At 45.3% G+C, this 20,891-nt stretch overlaps 1 protein-coding gene across 6 annotated transcripts in view; it reads right to left on the reverse strand.

Moving 5' to 3' along the window:
- FAM171A2 (family with sequence similarity 171 member A2) overlaps positions 1 to 20,891 on the reverse strand; it is a 231,269-nt gene that overhangs the window by 191,508 nt on the left and 18,870 nt on the right. The window contains exon 1 of one of the 6 annotated variants that reach the window (XM_069237911.1): positions 2,841 to 3,188. The exons of 4 other annotated variants lie outside the window; for them this stretch is intronic. In XM_069237911.1, coding sequence (XP_069094012.1) covers positions 2,841 to 2,850 — 10 coding nt within the window. In that variant the 5' untranslated portion in view covers positions 2,851 to 3,188. Of the gene's footprint in view, positions 1 to 2,840; positions 3,189 to 20,891 lie in introns of those variants that run through there. One more of the 6 variants, XM_069237910.1, reaches the window with a different exon arrangement.

The raw sequence follows: 20,891 nt of genomic DNA on the forward strand, positions 1-20,891 counted from the left end.
TAGCAGTAACCCAATGAATTGTGAAAAAATATTAAACTTGTAATATAAAAATTATTAATTAACATGAAAAATATTTATATATTAAAAAACGAAACACAATTAGTCAATATATATATTTACCATTCAATAAAATAATTAACCATCAAATAATAAATTTTATTCAATTAACTTCTCACCTATACCCCTACAAACTTAGCAGCTCACCCCTAACATTTAACTAAAATAAATAGGTATTCCATAATCTACATATTTAAAATTCAATTAAATAAGTAATTTATAAACAATAATTATTAGTCAATTCATTATTACTTAATTAGCTTCTCACCCTTTCCTTTTGCATACCTAGCAGCCGACAACTATAAGTGAAATAAATCAGTATTCATTTTTTTACATAATTAAAAATCGATTCAAGGATTAATTTACAATTACTAATTATTCATTAATGAATTATTCATTAATTAGCTTCCCACCTTAGATCCCTACAAGCCCAGCACAGAGCAAACTAAATATAAGCATAATAAACCAGTATTCCATATTTTGTATATGTAAAAATCAACTAAATAATTAATTAACAATAATAAATTAATTAGTATTTAATTTACTTCCCACCCTAGACCCCTACAAAGCTGTCATTTGACATTTTGTCAAGTTGAATAAATATTTCATAAATTACATAATTATAAATCAGTTAAATAATTAAAAAATAATGAACTTTTAATTACTATTTAATTAACTTCCCACCCTCTACCCCTACAAACCTAACAGCCTGCAAATAAAATATAATAAAAATAAATCAGTATTACATAATTTACATAATAGTCATATAGTTCAATAAAATTTAGTAAATAATTCATAATTAATTGTTACCTAATTAACTTCTCAACCTATTCACCTACAAACCCAACAACCCACCATGCCACTATGAATTACCATAATAATTAAATAAAACATTCTAAATCACTTAAAATTACGAGCTGTATTTAAAAAACGAAAAATATTTATATAATAGCAACATAAAATTAATACATCAACTAAACATTAAAATAGTTAACAGTATTTGTAACAACTGTATTATTGAAAGTGATATTAAAAACATTGCTATTCTTTAAAACTAAATTACTTACCTAGAAGACAATATCCTTATTCAAGATATTTGTGCATGTATGACCTCACATGTGAAGGTACAACCTCTCACGCAAAGGCACCACCTCACTTATCTATGCAATACCATTAAACGACAGGTACTACCCTCTACGACCAAATATGGGTGTGAATGCCAACTGTGTACAGTTACAGCCTCTTTCACTCCCCCTACACAGATTTAATTTAAACTTCATTCAAGAGACTCGCTGTCCTTTTGCCTTGTGGAAGGTTGCCAATGCCTAAAGGCCCCAACCCATAGATAGGGGTTGATAGAACGCCCCTGCAGGCTACGCTCAATCTCTCTGTCTCTCTTCACATGGGCCACTACCCCTTCTGTATGATATGTCAGCATATCGATTAAAAACAAATGTTTACAAGAGTATCCTAGCAAAATTAAACAAACAAATTATCTTGGCGGTATGCATATGTTTATTGTTCTTAAATTCACATCCGTGTACCGCAAAGACCTATAATTTTCTATATAGACTCATCTAGTCAGCATTTTGGTCGTAAATATTTTTGCTGCAATTTTCGTAGCATGGTATTTAACTCGTGATATTCCAGAACCATACCTACAGTACCTCTGTTGCACTTTCCATGGGAGGCAAGAGAATGAGGCACAATGGAGAAAATCATAAAAAGGGTGATGTCCTGTGCCCATGCTCTTTCAGCCCCTGCATGAATCAGGAGGCACCAAAAACTTGAAAATGGATATAGGAACGCGGGCTTTCCCAGCAGAGCCTTACCTCACAAGTGCCTCCTGCTGCACTCTGGTTGGGAGGCGGAAGAGGCTACACTACTGATCAATTTTTACGCCTGGCGATAGCCTTTTATTTTACTAACATTTTAAATATAAAATTCTTACTCAGGAGGGCTCTCACCAATTGGTTTTGTTGTTGTGGCATCCATTCACATTGTTCTACCCGCAACAACATGCAGCATGGGGTAGTGGGTCAGCCCACTATAGCCATTGGCTAACTTCTGTGTGAGTGACAGCATCCTGCCCATTCGTAAAAAGCACATCCACACACAAAGTAGTTCCCTTAGTCCCAGAGATTACTATGGTGATGTGTGCTTTTTGAGAGTAAAAACATGTATGTTTATATCGGCAAAGGCCTGGCAGCCCCTCCACAATAAAGGGAGGGAGTATCACTGTGAGTCGGCGCAGGCTTGGGGTAGTTTTCAGATGTGGTGCATAGGGTAAGAGTAAATGGGTACACAGTGGGCATGATAGGAGACTCTTTACAATGCAAGGGAGATAGAAGAGGTGAGCCACGGTGGGAGGGGATCAAAAAGAGAGGGGGGGGGGGGGCGCAAAGTAGGAGAGTCAGCAGAGTGATGCAGGCATCAGGATTAGTGGGGGAGTGAGCAGGAGAGGTGGTGGAGTGGGGAGTGACTGGGAGAGGTTCTGTTTAAGAGAAAGTGGTAGGAACATGGTAATTGGAATACATGTTGCATAGTGGGGGTGGTCAGAAGAGGCAGTACATTGTGGGAAGATCAGGAGAGGAGGTGCAGAGTGTAAGTGCGAGGTGGGGCGGGAGACAAGTAGTGGAGATGGGAGTCATTGTGAGCGGTGATGCAGGTTAGAAATGAATACAATGCTGTTTGGAAGGGGAGAGGAAAACAAGAGAGGGATTATCGAAGCAGTGTAATACCAGGGGAGCATACACACAGGAGGTTTTCAGATTAAAACCTACCTTGAACCATCAAAGAGACCCCTTGAAGTGCTCGATCCTCCCAGCAAGTTGTCTATGGTGCTGCAATCGTCCATTGCTCGTGTCTGCTGAGAAGCGAAATCTGCCATGTCGCTAAGCAACAGCCACATGGAGACAGCAGCACGAGCACACTGTGGTCCAAGGAATCCAGCTTACGTAATGGGCCAGAGAGGGGATGTGTTCAAACACACCACACCGGGAGATACAAATGCGCTCACCGGGAGAGAGGCAATTAGGGATTCGAAACGCAGACTGGGAGATGCATAGGGTGGAGAGTCAAGCGGAGGAGGTGAAGACCCGGACCGGAAGAGGAAAACACAGGCCGTGACTAGAAAACACGTCAGGGGAGGAAACCCCAGGCTGCAAAACGTTTTGAACATGGTCAGTGGTTAGTTGCCCAGTGCCCCACCTTCCAAAGTGCCTCCCTCTAAAGTGATTGGGACAGTCAGGAGCGCCACCATAATAACAGTGTGCCTAAAAAGGATTTTAAAAAATGGCCGCTGGGAAAGCACATTCACAGTGCATTTTGTGCATGCCCATTCTTAACATTCTCAGGCAGTTGAATGACGCCAATAAAGTAAAAAAAAATCTTTCTGTCTCACGTTACTTTCCATATGTCTCCTCACTATTTCAACCTCACTGACTCTCAATATCTCAACATCATCACAGACCTACCTACCCTTTCACCTTTGTGTACCTCATTTCTTTCACTATGTCTCTGTACCCCACCTCTTTCTCTCCCTCATCAACGCACCTCTCTCTACCTCTCTGTGCCTACCTGTACAGTAGGCAGAGAGAGGTAGAGAGAGGAAACTCATTTTTATTGAAGATGTAGTTTGGCTTCCCGCCAGTGCGCGGGCCTTCAGTTTTAGGCTTAAAGCCAGTTGACAGAGTTGCCATTCTCAAAAATTAACCCACACCTGCTCCTCCTCAGTGGCTGCAATGGTGTGCATTACGCAAGTGATCCCAGTTTTATCTTAAGGAATTTGGGGGCCCTGTTAGACACAACACTGACATTTATTAAGTAATTCCTTGGTAATTCAACTCCTCATAATCCCAAACTATAGTGAATTATATGTTAAACTTTCAGAAACTGGAACTGGGTCAAATAAAAATAATTTAAATAGGTCTTGCCCGGGACCACAGACAGCCTTAAAATGACACAGGTAGAAAGATAGAGTAAGAGGTATGACAAGCTGAGAGAGTTGGTTAGCTAGTAAAATAGACTTAAGGCCTGATTACGACTTTGGCTGTCCGACCATCGACTGCCAAAGCTGCGGGGATGAGGCCGTCGTCAAGCTGACAGCCTCGCCCCCTGTCATATTACGATGTATCTGCCAGTCAGCCCAGCAGAAACAGTGCATCAGCATTGGCCTCAGCTCCCTCAGGGAGTCGAGGCCAATGCCATTGCACACAAGCACCCCCAAAATGCACACTGTCTGCATAGCAGACAGTATGCATTTCGAGGGTGCTGGCAGGGGGGCGCCTGCACTGTGGCCCCTAGCACTGGCTTTCTGGTAGTCTTTCCATGGCGGTGCAACCACCATGGAAAGTCTGGTGGAAAGCAAAGTCGTGATCAGCACATCGGTGCTGCCATTGGCCCCACGGTGGCTGACCACGACTTCGACCGTCGCCACCCCATCGGAGGCGGCAGTCTGCTGGCAGTCCAACTGCCAGTATCGTTATCTTGTAGCGGGCCACCAGGAGTGCAGCGGTCCGACTGCCACCGTGAGTTTGGCGGTCTGAAGATGGCCAAACTCATAGTCAGGCCCTTAGTAGACAGAGGGAGGTCAAATAGAATTTTCACTTTCCCAGGGGGCCCTTGTAAAATGGGGGCCCTAGGCAATTACCTACTTTGCCCATGCCTTAAAACATCTCTGAGTGACCCAACCTGTCTTTGTAAAGGCACTGAAAGGGGCACACATCACACTTTCATATACTGATTTACAACTGTGCTTATGATTTGAAAACTCACAGACTGTGTGCACTGAAACCCAGACTACTGCATAGCACACAGTAAGAGGGCCTCAGAACCCACTGTACGCATAGTGTGTGCACTGAGACCCAGGCTCCAGCATAGCAGTCTGGGAGGGCCTCTGAGCCAACTCTCCTGGTACAGTGTGTGCACTGAAACCCAGGCTCCTGCATAGCACAGACTGAGAGGACCTCTGACCCTATTGTATGCATAATGTGTGCACTGACACCCAGGCTCCTGCATAACACAGGCTGAAAGGGCTTCTGAGCCCCTCTACTTCTACAGCATGTGCATTGAGACCCAGGCTCCTGCATAACACAGACCGAGAGGGCCTCTGACCCACTGTACGCACAGAGTGTGCACTGTGACCCAGGTTCCAGCACAGAACAGGCTCAGAGGGCTTATGAGCATGCTCTACTGGTACAGTGTGTGCAATGAGACCGAGGCTCCGGCATAACACAGAGTAGTGGGCCTCTGAGCCCACTTTACTCGTAGAGTGTGTGCACCTAGACCCAGGCCCAGGCTCCCACATAGCAAACTGGGACGGTCTCTGAGCCCACTCTACTGGTACAGTGTGTGTACTGAGCCCACACCTCCGCATAGCAGACTGAGAGGGCCTCTGAGCCCACTCTACTGGGACAGTGTGTCCACTGAGACCCAGAGTCCTGTATAGCACAGACTGGGAGGGCCTCTGAACCCACTCAACTGGTACAGTGTGTGTACTGAGACCTAGGCTCCTGCATAGCACAGACTGAAAGGGCGTCTGAGCCTACTCTACTGGTACAGTGTGTGCACTGAGACTAGACTCCGGTATAGCACAGGAAGGGAGGACCTCTGACCCCACTCTACTTGTAGAGTGTGCGCACTAAGACCAAGCTCCTGCAGCTCCCAGACTGAGGAAGTCTCAGAGACCACTGTACCCCACCAATCCATTCATATGAATAGAACATCAGAATCCAGGATAGCACACTTGCAGCGTCTGTGGGGAAGCAACAGGTAGCAGAGAATGAGTGACACTGTGAGTTGCTGGGCAGAGGGTACCAGACGTACACTCTGTGTGCAGCTGAACTGCAAAGGACTGCCCTGTGATAGGCCGACGGATTGACCAATGTGAGCATGTCCAAGTGGAGGATACAGTACTAGGGGCATATTTACAAGAAAGTGGTGCATCGATCCCAATGCGACTCTTTCCTTGTGTCGCCCCTGCCTCACCTAACGACACCATGGTTTCACCGCATTTACAATACAGTGCACTTTTGTCACTAGTGCAGCAAAGCACAGGGACCCATTGATTAAAATAGGTGCGTCATTTTAACACCTGCTCTGAGCAGCCGTTAAAAAAGACTGAAAAAATGGCCCAGAGAAATGTTGTAAATTTCACTGCACCATTTTTTTGGACCTCTCTGTATCGTTATGCCCCCCTTACATACATTATGCCTGGTGTAGGCATAATATGGTGCAAGGGTTTACAAAACAGCGCAATGCAAGCAATGCACCACTTTGTAAATATGGTGTGGGGGGAAGGCCTCCTTAACGCCGCCTTAGTGTAAAAACAAATGATGCTAGGGCGGCGCACGGTGGCGCTAGCGGCTTGAAAATATTCCCTTAGGTGTTACAAAAGGCCAGGACACAAGTGCACAGAGGTGTGTCCAAAAAGTACAAACAGAAATGCCTAGAGCTTGCTTGTACCATTTCCGCACTATGCCTGTCACTAGGCAATATATTCCATCAATAAAAATACATCAGTCAGTGCTGCCCTTCCAGACACTATCTATTATGACTCAAATCTAAACAATAGAAAAACGACCAAATACCACTTCATCAAACCACTTTGACTCCAGACAAAGAGAACCCTAGGATAGTAAAAAAGCACTAGTGGACCACACAAAAGGGGGGCGTGTTCTACACAAATGCACACAATGTAATAGATACGGAAGAACTGATGACAGCCCTGCAAGATGTCCAGCAGTAATGAAACCATTCATTATGCACCCTCAGGCATACTGGACTGCTGGAAGATGCTATGAAAAACAGAAATACTGAAGAATATATCAGATATTGTGATTAATACCTTTTCAGCTAAAGTAATGTTTCTTAACCCTTAGGGGACCATGGCCACCTGCACAGGGGGTTTGTGAGTACTTAGAAAAAAATATTAACAAATTAACAAAGTGTATATAAATAAAGAAGCAAAATATGAAATTGAACAGTTTTAACAGATCTGTAAATGTGAAGCAATTTGAAATTGGAGGCTAAAAATTAAATTTGGTATTCTTAAATGGACTCGTTGGCTCATTACAAGTGTATCAAACAGAATATAATATGGATGAATGGCGGTCTCAATTTAGAAAAGATTTAACCTTCTCTTTAAAATTAAAATAGGAATTTTAAATATTTATGTGAATTAAAAAAAATCCTCATTTGTGCATGTATTTGATGATTGCTTGTTTCTGTAATTTTGCCTATTGTTTTGCTGTTCAAATTACAGAAGTTGCTGAGGCCGGTGTTCCCGGATTCCAATATGACTTACTGGGGGGTCTCCTGATTCCAATAATGATTCAGCGTGGGTCCCCGGATCCAGCAATGATGAAAAGGGTGTCCAAAAGAGTTTAAAAAGTTAAGACCCACCGGCTAGAACATCGGCTGAGGGTAACCCGGGACGGGATCAGAGGAAGGAGAGAGGCTTTATGCACTAAGAATTGAAGACTTCCATCAGTGCGATCTTTCAGCTGGGGCAACCTGCAGCAGGGCGAGATGCAAGGGTGCAGATGACTCCCTGTCACCAGGACACAGTGCTGCCAGCTCCGGGTTTTCCTTTCTCACTTCACGTGACCTCATTATGAGTCGCATGGAGTGGTATTTCTGCAGGCCATGCCAATGCACGTCATTCCAGCTTGTACCACGTGCAGGAATGCACTCCACAAAACCAAACGCGTTTCTGCACAAATTTTCCAGCATCGATTTTTGCCCGACTTATAACAGGAGAGCAATCTGCAGTGAAATGGGCCCGAAAATCGCATGGGGTACTGGATTTTGTAATTCTACGCCCAGCAGGTAATTTCCCATTCTGCATCATACAGCCTGTGATGGCCAGTAACTGCATTAGTGAAACTGTCCGTGATAAGAAACTTGAGTTACAGTTTCTTCTGCTTCAATAGCAGCCATTTTGAAATGGAAGACATTTTTTGCATGTGTGTTTGTCAATTGTCCAATTGACAAATGAGCCAAGACTGCAACTCCCAGAATGCAGTGTTTTAAATGAAAGTTCAGGACTGGGATCGAGATGTCTGAGGTTCTCTGTGTTGATGAGCCATCTATGGTAACTCGGGGAAGCAATAGCTTTCCCTGCACTGAAAAAAACTTGCTATCTCTGTGAGCTTTTTGCAACTTCTGTGATGAAACCAATCTTTTAAAAGTTCGAATGTCTTCCGTTTTGCTAGTTTCAGTAGATGGACCTTTTATGCCTGTTTTAAGCCCTAGCTTCGCTATTTCAAAGATGGTCGTTTAAAAGGGGAAAAAAAAAATACAAGAGACCATTGTTTGGGTCAATGGCCATGTGATGGTGCTTCCTGCGTAGTCGATGGGTCATGAAAGAGCGTTTGATCTCAATTTTGCTTTTCTTATGGTTTTGATGTCCCTGGTGAGCTGACGCGAATCTATTACACAAACGCTTTGGTCTACAAGCAGCAATTTTTACTAGTCCCCGGGTGCCAACGATTCGAGAACCCAGCTCTGGGCCCATGTGGAAGGTTGGTGTAGGCAAAGGGTTGATGTGCTTAATTTGTAAATAAAAAGGTGCCGGTGCCCAAAGCCCCCCTCTTAAACACGCGGCTGCTGCAATTAACTGTGCGTACATGGAATACTGAGGCAGCATAATGCTGAAGCCATCTCGGGCCTCTTCACTCTGTTTAAAGCCATTCCCTGCCCCTTCAGCTCACTCATACAGTTTTCTGCTTTCTCCCATTTTGACGCTTTTTCGTTTTTCTCTTCCTCCATCTTTCCCATTTGTCTTCTTCTCGAAGTAAATGCTTGAGGCAAAAAACATAAGTCCCGGCCCTCAAAAATAAGTGCCGGTGCTCCGCACCGGAAACAACAAGCACAAATTAAGCACCTGTGGGGACTACCAGATCCTCAGGCCAGGTAGGAGGAGATTGGCTGCAAAAGGCAGGGATGTTAACTTAAAGGAAGTGATTTGAGAACAGGAAATGAACCGTGTAGAATGAACTTCTGTCTGTGATAATGAACGCAAGAAATGAGAAAGGTAATTTAAAAGTGACCTGGAACCTATGCTTGGCCAAACCAGTGCTTAATTTGTGCTTGTTGTTTCCGGTGCTGAGCACCAGCACTTATTGTTAGGGACTGGCACTTATTGTTGAGGGCCGGTGCTTATTCTTCACCCAAAAGCATTTGCTGCGGGCAAAAGACACACATGGGAAAGACGGAAGAAGAGAAAACTGAAAAAGCGTCACAATGGGAGAAAGCAGAAAGCTGCCAGAGTGAACTGAAGGGGCAGGGAGTGGCTTTAAATGGAATGAAGTGGCCCGAGATGGCTTCAGGATTATGCTGCCTCAGTCTTCCATGTTTGCACATTATGACCCATATTTATATTTTTTGACGCAAACCAGCGACGGCACTGGTTTGCGTCCAAATACTTACCGCCGGCTAACGCCATTCCAACACACCAGGCGGGCGCCTTATTTATGGATTGACGTTAGCCGGCGCTGCGGGCTGGTCAGAGTAAAAAAAAAATGACTATAACCAGGCAGCACCGGCGTAGGGGAAAATGGGCGTTGTGCGTCAAAAAATGGTGCAAGTCAGTTTAGAGTAAAAAATCATTGCTCTAAACCGACTTGCGCTATTTTTTGACGCACAACCCCCATGGAAATGACTCCTGTCTTAGCAAAGACAAGAGTCAAGCCCCCCTGATCAATGGCCATGCCCAGGGGACTTAAGTCCCCTGGGCATGGCCGTTGGGCACAGTGGCATGTACGGGGCCCAAGTTAGGCCCCCCTATGCCACTAAAAAAATACTTACCTCAACTTACCTGTACTTACATGGGATGGGTCCCCCCCATCCAGGGGTGGGTGGGATGGCAGGGGGTGTCCCCGGGGGCAGGGAAGGGCACCTGTGGACTGCTTCCATGGTCAGAGACCATGGACATGAGCCCACAGGTCCCTTAACGCCTGCCCTCACCCAGGCGTTATAAAACGGCGCACAGCAGGCTGGGTGCCGTTTTTTAAGGCCCGCCCCCTCCTGTGTGTCAAAATGACGCAGGAGTATAAGTAAGGCGCACAGGCCTTAAAGTCATTTTTTGGACGGGAACACCTACCTTGCATGTCATTAACGCAAGGCGGTTTCCCGCATCCAGAAAATGACGCACACAAAGGAATTTTGATGTTCGCGCGGTCGGGCGTCATACTATAAATATGGTGCAAGGTTTGCACCAAATGTGCGTCAACATTTTTGATGCACATTTGGCGCAAACAGAATATAAATATGCCCCTTAATTGCAGCAACTGCATGTTTAAGAGGAGAGCTTTGAGCACCGGCACCTTGATCAAGAAGTGAAGGAGAAGTGATCAAGGTGGCTCTCGTCTTGTGCTTTCGTCCATCTCTTCAATTCGTAGAGGGTTCGACTGCCAAGCAGACAGGAACGGAGCTTCACAGGGCAGTGAGAGTTCAGATCAATATAGCAAGGAGACCACATGACAGATCCATGACACCTCCAGGGAATACCAAGAGATGTGAAATAGGAACTGATGGGAAAATGTTAAATACAAGAAAATGAGAGTCCCTCGCCACAAACAGGGCACTGACAGAGCCAGCCATCGAAACATGGAAACAATGCTGAGTGAACTAATAAAATGACCCTGTTAGGTCACATGAAAGGAATCCCAGGAACTCTTGTGCACGTCCACATCATGTGGGGAACACCCACTGGCCACATCAAGTCATATTTCACAGCTGAGAGCCAGTAAAAGCTGCTTCTAGGAACCTTCCTCTAAAAGGCATACAAGTACCCGAAGGCAGCATCAACAAAACACAAATCCCATGTGAGCAGGAGGTACTGTCCTCAGCAAACTCATGTCTGACAACTGGATGCCTGTTCAGCCCCTTCCTCAAGTAAGAGTGTCTTCTGGACATGACCTTGAGATAGGCATCCAGAGAAACAACTACAGGAGAAAACACATTGACACTCCGACGGCGAACACCCCACCCTTGGGCGCTGCTCCTAGCGACATGGACTGCTCCCAGAAACTCTATCAGCCTCAGCTCTGGGACTGCAGGGGAAGGGCGTCAAGAGAGAAGATCTGGCAACCGAGACGAGCCAGGACATGTAAACAACATAATGGGAGGAAAAAGAGTCAGCACTGTCTACTCCAGAGAAGACGAATCCGAGCAAGAGACAGATTTGCCCATTCTAATCCAAAATAATGAAAGCAAGATTGAGCTAGCGGGAGAGACAGATACCTGTGCACTCTAACCCGAGGGCACCGTACAGACACATACACATATTCAGTAAGAAGACAATGGGTGTGACGTATAACGTCCATACATACGAACTAATCTAAAGCTTTATGGTGACTGTTCTACAATGCGAGAATGTGGCTGGGGAAGAGATGAGCAGAGTGAGGGCTGTCTCCAGCTGTACCCATATTTCCACCGAGAAAGGATGGGACTCCCAGCTTTATGTTTATTCCAGGATCTTCTTCCTGTTGGCCTGGTGTCTTGGCACTGTGAAAGGATGTGCAGCGGGTGCGAGGCACTGCCAATAGGGAAAATATTTGATATTTCACATATTAATTGTGCAGTTAAGTAATCTAGGCGCCTTCGACAAAGTCCAAGGCCAGACTGCGAACCCAAATCATTCCTGGCAAAAATGTTCAAACCAGGCCATGATTTCGTGCAACTGAGCGTGGCAAGCCAGCTAGCATCTGTAGGTTGTGTCTGTGTGTGTAGGGGTGTCATCTCCCAAAGAGTTCTTTTTAAGACAAAAAAGGGTGCAAACGGTGCAAATTAAAGAAGAGTTTATCAGATACATTATCTAGGCCCCTTTGGGTCTGGATCATCACAGACCATGAAGTAAGTAAGTACTTTATTTAGACGTGCATAGTTAATTAAAACCATTACACATGATAACATTAATAAATGACACACAATTCGCAATAAAATGCAGCACAACTAGAAAGGCATACAATCCCTGAAGTGCTAATGAACCTATATACTAAAATACATCAATCCCTGAGGAAAAAGCTCAACATAATCGAAATAAAATTTGCAGCCATTGATAATATTTTTCGCTTAAGCAGTGATCAGAGGCTATAAGAGAGGGGGGCTGTTATATGTTGGAAAGCATAAGTGCCGGACAAAGCCCGCTCCACTACCGCAAGATATCTCACAGTTTGGGAAATCAGTCTTTGGTTTGCTGAGTTAAGGCTACTTAAAACAGCATGCCTGCTCGGGTGCATCCCCAGTTGTACCCATAACGGCCGCAACGTCTTTTTTGGTTAAAATTTTAAAAACCTTATGGTTTACACCTGAAGACCATAGGTTCTCCAGGCGTAGCAGCTCGATTGTGGCATCTAGATAGGCTTGGGCCAGAGAGGACTTCTTTGATATTTCCTCCCATATAAAACAGTTATTGGTGTTCCCAGCCACATTTCTTAATTTGCGGCAGAAGTTAACAAAAGCTACAGACCTGGCTAGAGATTGATTTAGCAGGCCAAACTCCAACCTAATCTGAGCTGGCGAGGTGTGTTGAGGAAGCTTAAACAAATGGCGATTTATGCTCACTATGGTATCATCCAGGACCTTAGAGTCTCCACCACGAAGGCATCAATTCCTTAAGCCAGAGTTGGAACCACCTGTGCTCTTGCTACTTCTCGCAGCGGGCTGAGGGAGTACTTACTCAGGGTTTTCAAGAGCGTCCAAAGCCCTGAAGCCAAGGCAACCCCTTTCTGTCTTATTTCTTCCCTATGTCTGGTGAAGGAGCCGTGGCACTCAAACAGAACGCCAAGATATTTATAAGTGCCAATTTCTTCTAACTTACTTCTGTCTATGCTCCAGGTAGCTGTTTACTTAAGGGATCTCTTACCAAAAATCATGATTTGAGTCTTTTTGTAATTAAATTGCAGCCCATTCTGCAGAGAGTAAACTTCAGTCATGTTCAGTAGGCTCTTCATGCCCACCCTGGTTCTACTGAGTGAGACAACGTAGTCGCGTGAAGGAGATTCAGTAATGTCGCTGAGCCCAGCCTTGGTGCATGCAAGTTTGTGGAAGATAGAGCAGTTGGAAAGTCAGCCAAGAATAGATTAAACAAGGTTGGGGCCAGGACATAGCCCTATTTTAGGCCTCTAGTTGTTGAGATCTTCCTTGAGAGGTTTGATCCGTTTCCCAATTTCATCCTGACCCAAGTTCTGGCATACAAATTCTCAATGGCTTTCAGGAGCTGTGGTGGGTTTTGCCAGCTATTGAGATTCCCCCAAAGCTTTCTTCGATTGACGCTGTCAAAGGCGGCATTAAAGTGGATGAAACAGAGATAAAGTGGCAGTTTATCGGCCTTTGAAGGGTCGAAAACCAACGATAAGGCCGTGATGTTAGTTTTTATTCCTGTGTTGCTAGTGAACCCCGTTTGATTTGGGGGAATTATTGAGTATCGACTAGCCCATGCACGCAGATGTTCAAGAAGGACCCCAGCATAATGTTTGGCTTTGTTGTCAATCAGCGCTATCAGCCGATAGCTCCTTGGATCTGAATTGTTCCTCCCTTTGTAAATTGGAGAAATGATCGATCCTGTCCAGGATTCCAGTATTGACTCTCCAACCAGTGCATGATTGAAAAGAGGAGCCATGACATCAACCCACTCAGGTGGGTCAGACTTATAGATGGCCTGTGGGACCCCATTTGGACATGGAGGCCCTGTTTTCCTCCCCGAACTATCAGCCATCGGACAGCTGCTGAAGCGAAACCAGTTTGCTACCTTCGCCCATGGTCGTGTGATGATCTGTTTCTGCAAGGTAACTTAACCTAGCTGGTCCCCTAGGAAGAGCTGTATTCTCAGCAACGTTCAAGTGAAAGTGAGCTTTAAATAAGGACGCCCAATCAGCATCCGATATACACAATTCTAATTTGAGGCCCTCAGGGTTTTTTAGGGCATTTATTGTGTTCCAGAACTACTGGCATTCTTGTGCTTGATGTCCCAGACAAGTTTAGCCCAGAATTGCTCTTGGTTCTGCCTCCTAATGACCCATACAGCTTGCTTGAGATTTGATTTTGCTTGTCTCAAGTTGGCAAGGTGGCGCTCTTGTTTTGAGGAGCAGCGAACAAGCTGAAGCACTTGATTGACCTTTGTCTTTAGTTATCAAAGAACAGACGAGGTTAACCATTCCTTAATGAACACTGAGGAGGATCTAGAGTTGCCCTTGTGTGTGGCAACCTTCTTAGCAAATTGCTAGGTGAATGATTCAATGAATGATTCCCACTGATCGTTAACTGACCCTTCAGTTTGTAATGAGCTTTGTAAATGATCAATATATCAAAAAATGCTATAACTCCTACAGTAAATAAGCGCACTGGTGAACACGCTGCTGCTGAACTACCAGCAAAAGCATTTAACCTGATTAAATCAGGGCTGCAGATCCTTAACTTTAACATTGGCTACACCAACAAGTTTTAAAAAGTACTTTAAACACTTGGCTCATTTTCATGGAACGATCTAAGACCTTCCTGAAGCCATTTGATGGCAAAGTAAAAAAGTGGTATTATTAACAACACACCAGGGCTACATGAGATGGAAAGCTAATTGGTATAGTTTTATTGTTAACACAACTAGGATGTGTCTGAGTACAATTAAATAGGGGTGCTTCCTATTTCAATATTCTGTCCTGATGATGACCCGCCTGAATTAATTTCTTTGATTAGGGTCGAAACGTCGACATTGTATTAGAAATTGTGGTTTGACTTCAGCAGGCTCACAATACCTATGGTTATAGGTGCTTATTTGAGGCCTGATACTTTTAACCACAGTTTGGTTTTAGTTTTCATGTAAATAGCACTGCAACACTTAAACTAACACATAATTCACTCACACTGCACCGTTCGTTATACAGGAGTACCTCAATTACTTTACTTTAAATTGTTGAATTTAAGTTTCTAATAAATGTGATATATTACTCACAAACCTCATCGGTACAGAAAGTTCCTGATGGTACAACCACTGTCGTGGAGGTTAATTCATATCCTTTCCCCAGAGGGACCAAAACATTTTTTGATATATTATTCAGTTACCCAGGTCCCAAAAATAGTAAATGATCGGCAGCTTCCTGGGCCAAGGTGACTCTTGAGGCGGAGGACCATTTAACTCTTTTTAGGTGGCACTCATACTCCGAGCTAGCGTGTTCACCAGTGCGCTTATTTACTGTAGGAGTTATAGCAAATTCCACTTTGTGAGGTAAATGGTCACTTTCTGACCTTAGGCCCAATGTGAAGAAAAGGACCTTCCAAAAAAGGTGCAAGGAAACTCCTGTGAAGTCTATTAATGAATCTCTGTTTGTAGAGTGAAACAAATGGAGGCGTGTCTTCGCTGAACCAACCATTTAGGGCTCTAGGAGCAAGGTGCTCTAATGACCCCAGAAGAAGGGGGCCCGTGGAGCCCTTACATTCTAGTTGAATCTGGGATTGCTTGGGGATGAACAATTGATATTCCTAGGCCTCGATCACCTTGTTGGTTTCAGACAGGTCAAGTAGGTTTATATTAAAATCCCCCATTAGTATTAGTGAGAGATGAGGATGTAAGATTTCAGGTTGGATTATATGTTCCACAAGTAATTTGGACATCACCTCCTGGTCCTTCTGCCTTGGGGGCAAGTAGATGTTAATTAAAATTACTCCCTGCCCATTCCTTTTGTGGCCAAAGGTCAGGTGCACCTTACAGCTAGCTTTTAGGGCAGTAGACAAATAGATCCCAAGACGGCCTTTGCCCCAACCAAATTTACATCATTGACTGTGGGGAGGCTGAAATGTGAATAACCTGGAATGGGGACTGATTCTAGAGCCTAGGTTTCCTGTAGGGCAATCACCAAAAAGCTTTGAAGATAGTTTAGAGTATCCGTGTCGTCAAGTTTGCCCTTCAGACCATGGGTGTTCCAGGAGCAGAGCCTAAGGTTGGACGACTCCCAAGCCAGTTCTGAGTCAGATGTTCAGTTTGTTAGTGGCTACTGGTTAAGTGTTTTGACAATCCACCCCGTTATCTCTGTTGCTGATTTCCCTCTTTGTGGACATTTGGGGTGAGAGCCAGTCACACCTCGGATGGTTGAAAGATTTCATGGGGGAAACCCCATGGCCCCCTGTAATGCAGGGTAGGGTGCCACGGACTGCCGTTCTTTATCGTCCGGGGCCGTCTTGCGAAGCTTCAGAGATGCCGATAGCCCCACTCAATAGCCACTTCCAGGATGATTCCCCATTCCTTGAATTGTTTAATTTCATTGAAGACTTCCTGTGCCATTTCTGAGGACCACAAGGTGACATTAGTTGGTTCACTGGCATGCCCCGGCATTCGATTGATAAATTCCACAGATTCAATCATGGCTGAGGTAATCCCCATTAAAGCTGGAATCTGCCCTAGATGTTTGAGTATATTTCTCTGTTTGAGGATATCTTAATTCCCAAGAGAACGCTATTTTGGGTGGAATAAAATTGTGCAGCACGGGCCTTGCTCTGGAGTGATCTTGACGTTGCTGTCACCTAGCCCCATCCTGATGGTAGCCCCGTGAGGGCTGGAAGGGAGCCGGGTAGAATTGTTTTCAGCAAGCTTAATTGGAGAGTTGGCATTAGTACATGACCTTGCCTCCCACCGGGCGACAGGAGCTGATTCTGATGTAAGGAAGGCAGTATCGTTCTGCCTCGCAGCATGCTCCCAATTCGACTGTCCAGGCGTAGAGGCATATGACGCCCTTTGAATGTGGGGGGAAGACGGTTTTGTCACACCCGGACAGAGATCTACTGTTACTTTGACCGCTTGTGGGCTTCCAGCAGACTCTGATCGGGGTGGACAATAGTTAATGGCAGAGACGTCCCACCCCCTGGATCCAGAGGACGCAGCTCCTTGGAGGTGGCGCGTGAGGCATGCGTCGCTTGACTGCTTGATGGTTTGCACTGAGTTTTTTGCATCTTTGAGTTTCTTCAGTAGAGTGGCCGAGAGTCACCGCTGATCGCAGTCTGCAGTCACCTCGGGAGCTGCGTCTGTGCGAACTGATGGGTCATTATAAGCGGACTTGATCTCATGGCTGGATTGGTCAAAGGTGATGTAAGATTGCAGCTACGCAGTTTTTGGATAGTTTTAATATGTGAGTTCCTCTTTTGTGACCTTTTGGACTTTGCTTTATTCCCTATTGAAGATGTTAAAGCTATGGCACTTTCTTTACAGTTCTTGCCCTTGTATGGCAGTTTTCGTGGCTCAGGCATGGGAACGTCCCCCCTGGCCTGGAGTGGCTGTCATGGAAAGTGGTTAGATGCTGGTTCTTGCCACTCATGACAGTGTCTCCTGACCTGGTGCTCCTTGATTTAACAAGCCTATGTTGCTTATCACTGGATGCTCCCTTACTATCTCCTTGGACTTGTGTTGTGTTATCAGATAGTTCCCTACAGGCTTTCAGCTCATCTAACACCACTCCTACTACCATCAGTAATGAGCTTAATTTGTCCAGAACCAGAAAGCAGCAGCATCTTGGAGCAAGATCCCTTGTGTCTTCTTGTGCTTTCTTCATTAGGTTATATAGTTTTGCGATGTGCTTGTCAATTCCGGCCACATAGGTTGCAACCATGTTCAGGACCTCGGCTTGCATGTCCATCCGTGCCTAGTGGTAGGGGAGAGCAGCGTAACTGAACCTTCTTGTGTGCACCTGTTCAGTCACTTTCCCCACATCCTGTCAGAGCTCTCCGCCTACTGCTGTTCCCACCTGTCCACCCCGAGGCACCAGTCACAGCTGTGGGCAGAGGGTGAAGCAGCACCTTTGTCGGAACCAGGGTCAGGCCCCTGCAATAGAGCCAGATACGAATGCCGGATGCCGGTGCAGTTGCCAAAGCCGTTGTCAATACAGTTGCAGTACCAGCACCTTGTCCTCTTAGTCCTTTGGTCCCTGTTGCTGTATGGCTGTTTATTAATGCATTGAAGTCAATTTAAAGTCCATCTGGGGACCAGTGAGGGCTTACCATTAAAACTGAAAAATGCTGCAAGATGGTGGTGTACGATGTAGAACTATCATTAAGATGTAGTCAAAACTCCTGTAGGAGTTTTAGCTTGGCATGGCTTTAGGTTTAGGTTTCGATTTTGGCTCAAGGTTTGACTCAAGAGCTCAGCCTTGACTGGCTTTAACAATAGCTCTTTTGCTATAACTTTTCCCGGCTTCCTTTGGTTTCCATGGATTTCCCTTGGCGTTCTCTGGCTGCAGCGACTGGGAGTTGCTCACAATAGGAACAGTAGGAACCTTGTTTTGGACAGAGGGTGGGAGGCGAGTCGGACTCAACCGGACCCCCTACATGCCCCACTCAACACTACCTGAGCCGCTTCCGCAGGGTGCGGGGCACACACTCGCAGCAGCTTACTAAAGCTGCTGCACTCGCCCGCTCCTGATCTCAGCCAACCTTGGGGGGTGAAGCGTGAGGAAGTATCACCTGGTGAGGAGAAAGGCCATGAGAGGCTGATGGCGGAGATCACAGGCAACCCTAAACCAGACAGACCAGTAACGGGGAGGCCACCACAAGAGCCATACCCAGGTGCTTGCGGGCACATACAGCGCAAAATGTGGGAGTAGTGTTTGGAGTGCTTACCACTCTCCGTCCACCTCTCACCTGAACGTAATGTGGACTAGTCGAACAGAACCTCGCTGCTCCACTACTTCACCGGTACTGGCCGGAAGCTCCCGGTCACTTGTCTCAGAGTCTCCGGGTCTCACGCGCTGGCTCACAGCACACGGCCCATGCACCCGTCCATCATACCTTGCTGGGGAAATGCCAGGGGGACCAAAAGGCCAGTCCGACCCTGCCTTGTTCAATGACAAGTGGATGAAGTATGGTTTCATTTCCATGTTAACACAGTATCTGTCACTTCAGCTCCCAACACCATCATTCCCACTCTCTTAAGATTCCACTCCCTCGCATCACTCACTCCTTCCTAGTCCTACACACCCCTCACCTCTATACACCTCCCTCCCTCACTCCAGCTCACTCTACATCACAACCACACTCTACCTAACAATCTTCCCTATCGCTCACTCCAGCTCCTTCCCATCCCTTGATCTTGTTCACAAGTCTCATTCTAGTTGCCGCTTCTTCACACCCATCGCTCCAAGCTTTCATATCCTGCACTCTGGCTCGCTATACTCTGGCTCGCTATCCTAACTATCCCTCAATCCAAATCACATACCACGATATCCAGTATTGCAGCTCCCATTCATTACATCCCTCATTCTAGCTCACAGTGCTCCATAACCCTCATTCTGTTATACACCCCTTCACATCAGAACATCCAGTTCCATCTCCACCACGTTTCATTTCAGCTTCCATGTCTTCACATCCCTCACTCTACCTCACAATTCTCTGCCTCCCTCAATCTCGTTCACACCCCTTCGCATCACTCCCTCCAGGTCTACCTCCTTCACATCCCTCACTCTGGATCAGATGCTCCGTATCCCTCCCCCAAGCTCACAGTCTTCGTTAGCTCTCACTACAGCTACCTCCCTTTTATATCTGGCACTTCAGCTCTCAGCCCTTCTCTCACTCCAGTTTTGTCAGTTCATATGCCTCACTTCACCTTTCTCCCTTTCATTTCCATTATTCCTGCTCAAGCTCATTTATATTTCACTCTTTAGCTCCCACTCCTTCGCACCTCATAGTCCAACTCACATCCACATCTCTCTTTCCAGCTCCTGTGCCTCTCCACTCTTGTCACTGCATGTTCAGTATGTGTTAACACTATAGATCCCTTCTCTCACTTTATAATGCCCTTAAAGCACTAGATGAGATCTAAGGCCAGTTCCTTACAATAATGCAACATGCAAGTGGCTAAATTCTCTTCTGTAGCTCTAATTCACTGCCAAATTACCCTGCCCAGCACCCTGTGCAGACAGTGAGCATTGCGAGGGTGCTGGCGCTCCCTGAGGGCGGCAGCATTGCCACCAGCTCGATTACGAGCTAGCGACAATGCCCGTCAGCTCAGCTGGAAAGTCGTAATGGGCCCAGCGCGGAGGTAGCCAGTAAGGCGGCAGCCACCCTGTCAGAAGTTCGGCTGACGGATCATCTCATAATCAGGCCCTATATCCAGTAACAAGGAACTATAATGGGGCCCAAATGTGCCCACCTATGCAAATGTATTCATGAGATATGTAGAGCCTTCACCATATAGTTTTTGGAGTAGATACATAAGTGAAATCCTAATGACCTGACAGGGAGATGTACCCAAATTCAATGAATAGCTGCACAAGCTTAGCCGCTATAATTAAAACATAAATTTCACTAGCCATGTTAGCTCATTTAAAGCAAGATTCTTGCATATTGAGTCCTACGTTAAGGATTGTATCTTACTGTCTCAAACATACTACAAATTGAGAGTCAGCAATTTGGTTCTACATAAACGCAATGCCCACCCTAGACATCAAATTACAAACATTTCCAAAGAAAACCTACTTATAATAAGAATGCTGACTTGTTCATAAGATAAGGTGTTTGAAGGCAAAGCTCAGGAAGCCATGACCACATTTGCTGACAGGGGATACAGGCATAAAGCTCTAAACATAGTATATATCCATGTGTTGTGTAAACTGAAAGGAAGTCAATACTTGGGAAGCAAAAGTCAGTCATCACAACAACATTTCTTTCATTTCAGCCCAAACATAATTCAATGAAAATGTATCTATGACCATCAGGATATAGGCTTCTTCACATTCTCAAGTTATAATGTGTGATTAGAGTTTGACAAAACACAAGTACAATGTTAGGACAATGATCACTTATGGAATCAATACTCTGATCAACTTTAACAGTACCTACATAATCTATAGATT

This window comes from Pleurodeles waltl, chromosome 6 (assembly GCF_031143425.1).
Source record: "Pleurodeles waltl isolate 20211129_DDA chromosome 6, aPleWal1.hap1.20221129, whole genome shotgun sequence".
Taxonomy (NCBI): domain Eukaryota; kingdom Metazoa; phylum Chordata; class Amphibia; order Caudata; family Salamandridae; genus Pleurodeles; species Pleurodeles waltl.